An 11,367-nucleotide genomic window follows, 5' to 3' on the forward strand; every position below is an offset into this window, starting at 1 on the left:
TGGTGTGTCCCCAACCGATACTGGCTGTCCAGAGTCGGGACACAGGCGAGCGGTCCATCCTGGGTCCCGACTCTGGACAGCCAGTACTTCATCCATGGCCACCGGACCTGTGTCCTCCCCCTCCACAAGAGAGAGGGGGACAGAGGAGAAAAAGAAAAGAAACGGCAGATCCGGTCTAAAAAGGAGGTTTATTTAAAGGCTAGAGTATACAAATGAGTTTTAAGATGAGACTTAAATGCTTCTACTGGGGTAGCATCTCGAACTCTTACCGGGAGGGCATTCCAGAGTACTGGAGCCCGAACGGAAAACGCTCTATAGCCCGCAGACTTTTTTTGGGCTCAGGGAATAACTAATAAGCCGGAGTCCTTTGAACGCAGATTTCTTGCCGGGACATATGGTACAATACAATCGGCAAAATAGGCTGGAGCTAGACCGCGTAGTATTTTATACGTAAGTAGTAAAACCTTAAAGTCACATTTTAAGTGCACAGGAAGCCAGTGCAGGTGAGCCAGTATAGGCGTAATATGATCAAACTTTCTTGTTCTTGTCAAAAGTCTAGCAGCCGCATTTTGTACCAACTGTAACCTTTTAATGCTAGACATGGGGAGAAACGAAAATAATACATTACAGTAATCGAGACGAGACGTAACAAACGCTTGGATAATGATCTCAACGTCTTTAGTGAACAAAATGGAGCGAATTTTAGTGATATTACGGAGATGAAAGAAGGCCGTTTTAGTAACGCTTTTAAAGTGTGCCTCAAAGGAGAGAGTAGGGTCGAAGATAATACCCAGATTCTTTACCGAGTCGCCTTGTTTAATTGGTTGTCAAATGTTAAAGTTGTAATATTAAATAGAGGTCGGTGTCTAGCTGGACCGATAATCAGCATTTCCGTTTTCTTAGCGTTGAGTTGCAAAAAGTTAGCGGACATCCATTGTTTAATTTCATTAAGACACGCCTCCAGCTGACTACAATCCGGCATGTTGGTCAACTTTAGGGGCAGGTAGAGTTGGGTGTCATCAGCATAACAGTGAAAGCTAACACCGTATTTGCGAATGATGTCAATGTATATGCTGAAGAGTGCAGGGCCAAGGACCGAAACTCCACACGTTACCTTAACATAGTCCGAGGTCACATTGTTATGGGAGACGCATTGCATCCTGTCATTAAGATAGGAGTTAAACTAAGACAGGGCTAAGTCTGACATACCAATTTGTGTATTGATACGCTCTAATAAAATATTATGATCGACGGTATCGAAAGCAGAGCTAAGATCGAGGTGCAGCATCATAGATGACGCATCAGAATCCATCGTTAGCAATAGATCATTAGTCATTTTTGCGAGGGTTGTCTCCGTAGAGTGATTTGCCCTGAAACCGGATTGAAAGGTTTCACATTGATTGTTAGACGCTAAGTGTTCATTTAGCTGCTCTGCAACAATTGTTTTGAGGATTTTTGAAATAAAGGAAAGGTGAGACAGCGGTCGGTAGTTTACCATGAGGTCAGGATCAAGGTTAGGTAATTTAGGGAGAGGATGAATAGCCGCTTTTTTGAATGCTAGGGGAACAGTGCCAGAGGAAAGTGATAAGTTTATAATATTTAGCACTGATTGACCTAATAATACAAAGAGCTCATTGATAAGTTTTCCAGGAAGTGGGTAAAGTAAAAATGTTGTTTGTTTTATTCCAGTTCTGACCATTAGTTTTACAAAATAAATTTTATTGTGGGGGGTTTCACCAAAAATTGTATGTTTTCCATTTTTGTGTACCAGTTCAGACACCGTTGAAGCACTGGCACCATTTTTAAGTACCGATATGGTACTAGTATTGCTTAAAACAAAACCAATACCCATCTGTAATTGTGGCTCTTTGAGAGAGCTAGTCCGTCTATGGACGACTGCACACAACTATAACTGTCTAAATTGCACACAACTATAACTACGTCTAAACTGTACACAACTCTAACTATGTCTTAACTGTTCACAACTACAAGTATGTCTAAATTGTACACAACTATAACTATGTCTAAACTGCAAACAATTATAACTGTCTAAACTGTAAACTTTGTCTAAACTGTACACAATTATAATTTTGTCCAAACTGTACACAACTATAATTATGTCTATACTGCACACAACTATAACAATGTCTAGACTGCACACAACTATAACTGTCATAATTGTACACTCTATAATTATGTCTAAACTGTCCACAACTATAACTATGTCTAAACTGTACACCGCTATAGCTATCTAAGACTAGACACAACTATAAGTACGTCTAAACTGTACACAACTATAATTATTTCTAAACTGCAAACAATTATAACTATGTCTAAACTGTAAACCTTGTCTAAACCAGTGGTTCTTAACCTTGTTGGAGGTACCGAACCCCACCGGTTTCACATGCGCCTTCACCAAACCCTTCTTTAGTGAAATATAAAATGTTTTTTTTTCTTTCAAATTCAAGACAAAGTTATGTTTTTTTTTTACTGGTGCACAAAATGAACTGTGCATGAACATCACCTTGTTCAAAAAACAACACAAACATAGTGCATGAACTCACAACAATATACACACTTGCAAATCATATGGAAAATTAAAGGAAATATTGTTTGGGGTGGTATCTATAATAGACCGATAGGGAGAAGTTTTTATTTACACGATGACTTGGGTGTGTCTTGACCTCAGAGGCGGAGGCTCCGCCGAACCCCTGAGGCCGACTCACTGAACCCCTAGGGTTCGATCGAACCCAGGTTAAGAACCACTGGTCTAAACTGTACACAATTATAATTTTGTCTAAACTGTACACAACTATAATTATGTCTAAACTGCACGCAACTATAACAATGTCTACACTGCACACAACTATAAGTGTCATAACTGTCGGAGGTGGGTAGAGTAGCCAGAAATTGTACTCAAGTAAGAGTACTGTTACTTTAGAGATTTATTACTCAAGTAAAAGTAAGGAGTAGTCACCCAAATATTTACTAGAGTAAAAGTAAAAAGTATGTTGTGAAAAAACTACTCAAGTACTGAGTAACTGATGAGTAACCTGTTCGTTTAATGATTACGGCAACAAATAATGCACAAAAACATAAAAATAGCAACAAGCAAATTCAGGGCCAGGAATATCTCTTAAGCAACTAAAACAATAATATATATTAAATAATACTACATTAAAATAAAAAAAAATTAAGTCACATTGAGCCACAATAACTTAACAGCACCATAGGCTCAGTAGGTATTCATTGATTGATTAATTGATTGATTGATTGATTAAAACTTGTATTAGTAGATTGCTCAGTACAGTACATATTCCGTACAATTGACCACTAAATGGTAACACCCCAATAAGTTTTTTAAAGTTAATCAATTACTTTAAAAAAATGACCAAGTCGAGGTGATCTACCTCATATATACATATACATACACACTCATAACATATATATATATTTGTATATATATATATACTGTATATATATATATATATATATATGTATATATATATACTGTATATATATATATATATATATGTATATATATATATACATACATACATAAATTTATATATACAGTATAAATTTTATATTATTTTGCCGTTTTTGTTGACATGTTAAAGGTGTTTTAATGAATATACATGCATGTTTAACACATAGATTCCTATCTTTCATGAAGACAAGAATATAAGTTGGTGTATTACCTGATTCTGATGACTTGATTGATTGGAATCAGACAGTATAGTGCTGATAATGTTTACGTTTTCAAATGGAGGAGAAAAAAAAGTTCATCCTATCTGTATAATACCACATGAAACTCGTTGGTTTTTGGCATCTTATTTGTCCAGCTTCCATATTCGTTTTTATACACTTTACAAGAAATACATTGGCGGCAAACTCCGTAGTTTGCTAACTTGTATGCTCTGGCTTTCGGAGACGCTTATTTTGTTAGTGCAGGCGCGATGAAGCGGCACTTTTATTGTGAAGACAAGAACTGTGCGATCAGTCTTTAGGCTTTTGACGGGAAGTACGGTTGAAATAAAAAGTGTCTTTTTTCCTTTACACTTTTGATTGATTGATTGATTGATTGAAACTTGTATTAGTAAATTGCACAGTACAGTACATATTTCTTACAATTGACCACTAAATGGTAACACCCCAATAAGTTTTTCAACTTGTTTAAGTAAGATGTATATGTGTGACGGTCACGTGACCGCCTGGCTCTGTTTGATTGGTCAAACGTAACCAGTGACCGCATGTGATTAGTGAAACGCAGGCATGCGTAGATCTTACTTTGAAAAACCAAAACAAACATTAATAGATCGATAAAAAAAAGTAGCAAGTAGCGAGCTGAACGTAGTAAAATGGAGCGGAGTAAAAGTAGCGTTTCTTCTCTATAAATATACTCAAGTAAAAGTAAAAGTATGTTGCATAAAAACTACTCTTAGAAGTACAAATTATCCCAAAAGTTACTCAAGTAGATGTAATGGAGTAAATGTAGCGCGTTACTAGCCACCTCTGATAACTGTACACTCTATGTCTAAACTGTAAACAAGTATAATATTTATGTCTGAACTATACACAACTATAGTTCAGACATAAATATTATACTTGTTTGATTGGCAACACTAAATTGGCCCTAGTGTGTGAATGTGAGTGTGAATGTTGTCTGTCTATCTGTGTTGGCCCTGCGATGAGGTGGCGACTTGTCCAGGGTGTACCCTGCCTTCCGCCCGATTGTAGCTGAGATAGGCGCCAGCGCCCCCCGCGACCCCGAAAGGGAATAAGCGGTAGAAAATGGATGGATGGATATACACAACTATATCTATCTAAATTGTACAAACCCCGGCCGAGCCATACCAAAGACTTTAAAAATGGAACTCATTACCTCCTTCCTTGGCACTCGGCATCAAAAGTTGGAATTGGGGGTTAAACCAACAAAAATGATTCCTGGGCGCGGCCACCGCTGCTGCCCACTGCTCCCCTCACCTCCCAGGGGGTGATCAAGGGTGATGGGTCAAATGCAGAGAAATAATTCTGCCATACCTAGTATGTGTGTGACAATCATTGGTACTTTAACTTTAATAACAATTTCTAAACTGTACACAACTATAACTATGTCTAAACTGTACACAACTATAACTGTCTAAACTGTACACAACTATAACTATGTCTAAACTGCACATAACTATAACTATCTAAGATTGTACACAACTATAATTATATCTAAACTGCACACAACTATAATATGTATGTCTAAACTATACATAACTATAAATACGTCTAAACTGCACACAACTATAATATTTATGTCTAAACTATACATAACTATAAATACGTCTAAACTGTACACAACTATAAATTCGTCTAAACTGCACACAACTATAAGTACTTTGAAACAATACACAACTATAACAATATTTTAACTGTACACAACTATAACTATCTGACTGTACACAAGTATAACTGTCTAAAGTGTATACAACGATGAGTACGTGTAAACTGTACACAACTATAACTATATCTTTTTTTTTTGTTGTCCTGTCCAGCTTCTCAGGCAAATCATATAGTTGATGTAGATGCCCATATCGGCTGTTCAGATTTACTTTACAAAAGAGAAGTGTACGATACTTCTCTTGTTGCCTTATTTGAATTTGACTTTATTAAATGTATTTATATTATCATTTGTTGCAGCCGGGCCGGAGCAGGTGGAGATAGAAAGAGAAAAAAAGGAAGACAGAGGGGGAAATTGTGGGGATAAGAGGGGGATTAGACAGAGAGACAAAAACAACAACAGTAAACACAACAATAAGAACAACAATAAAACAACACCAGCACATACGATATGTACAAATATGATTGTAAAAGTGATAGCAAATAAGCAGGTAGTGAAATAAATAATAATATAGAAATTACATTCAGCATTTTACACTAAAACTGGAGCAATACAAATACCAATAGAAAAAGCGCTATTAATCATGAACAATACCAATAGTTTACCTCTATTATCAACAATACAGTTGTTCAAATGCAACAATACGTATACATAATAACTAGAAAGACAAATACAATAAAAAATAAAATAAAATAAATAAATAAAAAGGAATACCGAAAGATGGAGGGGAAGAGACAGAGACAGAGGCAACCTATATTAATCTTGTAGATTGTTATAGTAATAATAGGTTAAGCTTTGTCAGTATGCCATGTGTTACCCAGTTTACCCTAGGGCATGGGTGTCAAACTCTGGCCCGCGGGCCAAGTTTGGCCCGCCGTGTAATTTCATTTGGCCCTTGAGGTAATATCAAATTAAGATTAGAGCTGGCCCGCCGGTATTATACAGGGGCGGTGCTGCTGCAACAACGCATTTGCCAACCCTCACGATTTACCCGAGAAACTACCAAATTTCACTGCCCCTCCCCAAAATCTCCCGGGGCAACAATTCTTCAGAATTTCTACCTATTTCCACCCAGACAACAATATTGGGGGCGTGCCTTGAAGGCACTACCTTTAGCGTCCTCTACAACCTGTCGTCACGTCCGCTTTTCCGCCATACAAACAACGTGCCGGCCCAGTCACATAAAATTTGCGGCTTTAACACACACGAATGAATGCAACGCATACTTGGTCAACAGCCATACAGGTCACACTGAGGGTGGCCGTATAAACGACTAACACTGTTACAAATATGCGCCACACTGTGAAACCACACCAAACAAGAATGACAAACGCGTTTCGGGAGAACATCTGCACCGTAACACACGTAATACCCAGAACCCCTTGCAGCACTAACTCTTCCTGGACGCCACAATATACGCCCCCGCTACCACCAAACCTGGCCCCCCCAATTTTTTATTTAAATTTTATTTGATATGGCATTGATATTTTTTAATTATTATTGATAGGTTGAAACTCGACTTTGCATGTCACTATAAAGTTATATGAGCCTTGCTTGTTCAATACTCAATGCAAAACTTGTTTGGATCCCTCTTAAAAGGTTAATTTTTTCAACCTTGGCCCGCGGCTTTGTTCCATTTGACATTTTGGCCCACTCTGTATTTGAGTTTGACACCCCGGCCCTAGGGCAACAACATTGATATATGTTTGATGGAACGTGATTATGTGCACGAGTGTATGTATGTATATGTACTTGTATATGAACAGAATGTGTATATGCATGTTTGTACAGTGAATTTATATGTACAGTATATGTATGTTAGTACCGTGAATGTACATGTACAGTATATGTATGTTTGTTTGTACAGTGAATGTATATGTACAGTATATGTATGTTTGTACAGTAAATGTATATGTACAGTATATGTATGTTTGTACAGTGAATGTATATGTACAGTATATGTGTGTTTGTACAGTGAATGTGCGTGTAGATGGACAAACTTGGAATATGTCGGTATGTACTGTATTTATGCATGTATGTGGGAGCGTAGCTACCTATGTACAGTATGTATGTTTGTATGTATGAATAACGGTGTGTGTGTGTGAGTATATGTGTGTTTGTATGTACAATATATTTGACTCCCAGTGTGCGTGGGAGCCAGAGAACGGCCCCAGCGGCCCAGAGAGCCCAACCCAAACAGCAGGTGTGGCGCCCGGGGAACCAGGGACCACCGGCCCCACTATAACTATGTCTAAACTGTACACAACTACAAGTATGTGTAAACTGTACACAACTACAAGTATGTGTAAACTGTACACAACTACAAGTATGTGTAAACTGTACACAACTACAAGTATATGTAAACTGTACACAACTGTAACTACGTCTAAACTGTACACAACTACAAATATGTGTAAACTGTACACAACTATAATATTTATGTCTAAACTGTACACAACTCACAGTATGTGTGAACTGTACACAACTATAACTATGTCTAAACTGTACACAACCACAAGTATGTGTAAACCGTACACAACTATAATATTTATGTCTAAACTGTAAACAACTCACAGTACGTGTGAACTGTACACAACTATAACTATGTCTAAACTGTACACAACTACAAGTATGTGTAAACTGTACACAGCTTTAATATTTATGTCTAAACTGTACACAACTCACAGTACGTGTGAACTGTAGACAACTATAACTATATCTGAACTGTCCACAACTACAAGTATGTGTAAACTGTACACAACTATAATATTTATGCCTAAACTGTACACAACTCACAGTATGTGTGAACTGTACACAACTATAACTATGTCTAAACTGTACACAACTATAACCATGTTTCAAGTATAGAAATGATACAAAAATAAAGAAGCCATTAGCAACTCTGCCTGACTGTCGTCCTGCTGCTGCGATTCCCCCTGCGCCCGTCTCACCATGCTGGTGGCTAACACTGGGCCGTCATAAAACCGAGGCATAACGTGGAAAGGGCAAAGTTAAAAAGGGGGCAGGCCTGCGTATTAAGGGTGATTTACGGCGGCTTATTCACTGGCCATTCAAAGCACGGGCTCAGAGATGGGGGCGCGTTGGTGGGTCAGGAGTATTTAAAGGGTCATTGTGAGGCTGGGAATTTGAAACGTTTCCAACCGAGCCATTAACCTAATTGTCTCTGGTGGGAAGTCAAACTGGAACCGGCTTGTCTTTTAGAAGAAAGGCGCTCACTCAATCTTCTAACCTTGTGTGCGCTCACATTGCAGGCAGTGCAACAAAACCTCGGCGGGCAGCGACAGCTGCGACCTGATGTGCTGCGGCCGCGGCTACAATCCGTACAGCGAGAAGCTGGTGGAGCGCTGCCACTGCAAGTACCACTGGTGCTGCTACGTCACCTGCAGGAAGTGCGAGAGGATGGTGGAGAGATACGTCTGCAAATGATTCCTCCCACCGCCCCGACCCCTTCACCGAGTCGCAGAAGAACCAAAGATAACCAGAAGGCAAAGCGGTCTTCAGCTTCAGCATGTGACGTGGTCTAGTCATCACTTTAGTATCCAAGCGTTCTGGTTTCTGCCGGACATGGACTGTGACGACACTTTATGTGAAGACCGCAGTCCTCCTTTCTCTTGTTAATGACCATGAATTCCCCCAACGGGGATGAGGGAAGTCTCTTGTATTGTAGCGCTAATAAAAAAAGTAATAATATTGGATTTTTATTCTGGAGGAGAAAGATGGTTTCCCTTCTCGACTGAGACTTATGTCTGGCTTCATTCCACACAAATGGAAGGGATTTGTTGGACTGGTGGGACTTTTTTTTTTTTTTTTTAGGTACAGTTGACACTTTTTCCTTCTGCATGGAAGGACAAGGGAGGCAAAGGAAACATAAAGGGAACTTCGAGTACTCGGGACTGTCACGTCGTCCTGCTTGACTTCATCCCTGTGGACTGAAAGGACTTGCAGATTGATTGTCCCTGACCTTTGACCTGCAGCCATCAAATTGTATTCTATTTTTAGAGCATATGAACGAAAGGATTTTGTAAACCACTTTTGTGTGGATGTACATACTCGTATTTTGTATACTGGAATAAAGATAAGTATTTATGAAATGATTAAATGATTACGACATGTTTATTTTTATTTTTTTTCCTTAACATTTAAAACAAAAAAAAAGGTTTTCAGTGCTCTTAGAGCCTCACCTGTCATGCAAAATACAAAAAAAACAACAAATAATGCTAACATAAAAATTATATATGCCCATTGAACTGTTCTAAATGTATTTTCTGTATGATTTCAACAGGACTGCAACGATTCATCGAATAAATCGATCAGAAAAAAAGCTTTGATTTGTATTTTGTTGCTTCGATGGTTCGTTTAATGCTTAGAGTGCCCGGAACTTAAAATACAAACCCCACTTCCATATGAATTGGGAAATTGTGTTGGATGTAAATATAAACCGAATACAAGGATTTGCAAATAATTTTCAACCTATATTCAGTTGAATATGCTACAAAGACAACATATTTGATGTTCAAACTGATAAACATTTTTTTTTCTGCAAATAATCATTAACTTTTGAATTTGATGCCAGCAACACGTGACAAAGTTGGGAATGGTGGCAATAAATACTGATAAAGTTGAAGAATGCTCATCAAACACTTATTTGGCACATCCCACGGGTGTGCAGGCTAATTGGGAACAGGTGGGTGCCATGATTGGGTATAAAAACAGCTTCACAAAAAATGGTCAGTCTTCCACAAGAAAGGATGTAGCGAGGTACACCCCTTTGTCCACAACTGTGTGAGCAAATAGCCAAACCGTTTAGGAACAACCTTTCTCAAAGCGCAATTGCAAGAAATTTAGGGGATTTCAACATCTATGGTCCATAACATCATCAAAAGGTTCAGAGAATCTGGAGAAATCACTCCACGTAAGCGCATGGCCAGAAACCAACATTGAATGACCGTGACCTTCGATCCCTCAGACGGCACTGTATCAAAAACCGACATCAATCTCTAAAGGACATCACCACATGGGCTCAGGAACACTTCAGAAAAACACTGTCACTAAATACAGTTTGTCTCTACATCTGTAAGTGCAAGTTAAAGGGGAACATTATCACAATTTCAGAAGGGTTAAAACCAATAAAAATCAGTTTCCAGTGGTTTATTTTATTTTTCAAAGTTTTTTTCAAAATTTTACCCATCATGGAATATCCCGAAAAAAAGCGTTAAAGTGCCTGATTTTCGCTATCTGTAAATCCACCCGTCCATTTTCCTGTGACGTCACATAGTCAATACAAACAAACATGGCGGATAGCACACCAAGATATAGCGACATTAGCTCGGATTCAGACTCGGATTTCAGCGGTTTAAGCGATTCAACAGATTACACATGTATTGAAACGGATGGTTGGAGTATGGAGGCAAATAGCGGGAACGAAATTGAAGAAGAAACTGAAGCTATTGAGCGAATAGCTATTGAAGCTATTCGGCGATCGCCTTCTAACCAACGATTGCATCTTTTGACCACTGGAGCAACTTATATCTGTCGATTGGTAGGTGTTTGTTTGGTAATAAATATGGGTGGAGGGAAAGGCTGGATGCAAATATAGCTACAAATGTACATACAGCTAGCCTAAATAGCATGTTAGCATCGATTAGCTGGCAGTCATGCCGCGACCAAATATGTCTGATTAGCACATAAGTCATTAACATCAACAAAACTCACCTTTGTGATTTTGTTGACTTTATCGTTGGAAATGCATCTGCTTTGAGTGTCGCAGGATATCCACACATCTCTGTGCCATGTCTGTCGTAGCATCGCCGGTAAAATGTGCAGACCAAACGAGGGACTTTCGCATCTTTTGACACTGGTGTAACTTAAATCCGTCGATTGGTATGTGTTAGTTTGGCATTAAATGTGGGTGGAGGGAAAGGCTGGATGCAAATATAGCTACAAATGAGGCATAA

The 11,367-nt window shown here is 38.6% G+C and overlaps 1 protein-coding gene across 4 annotated transcripts in view; it reads left to right on the top strand.

Moving 5' to 3' along the window:
• The window catches only part of wnt11 (wingless-type MMTV integration site family, member 11), a 52,122-nt gene extending 42,610 nt beyond the window's left edge, over nucleotides 1-9,512 (top strand). For all 4 annotated transcript variants that reach the window (XM_061898138.1, XM_061898137.1, XM_061898139.1 and 1 more), the window contains exon 6: nucleotides 8,665-9,512. In XM_061898138.1, the coding sequence (XP_061754122.1) occupies nucleotides 8,665-8,839 (175 nt within the window). In that variant the 3' untranslated portion in view covers nucleotides 8,840-9,512. The remainder of the gene's footprint in view (nucleotides 1-8,664) is intronic.
• Nucleotides 9,513-11,367: the final 1,855 nt, after the last annotated feature.

This window comes from Nerophis ophidion, linkage group LG04, assembly GCF_033978795.1.
Source record: "Nerophis ophidion isolate RoL-2023_Sa linkage group LG04, RoL_Noph_v1.0, whole genome shotgun sequence".
In the NCBI taxonomy this organism is placed as follows: Eukaryota; Metazoa; Chordata; class Actinopteri; order Syngnathiformes; family Syngnathidae; genus Nerophis; species Nerophis ophidion.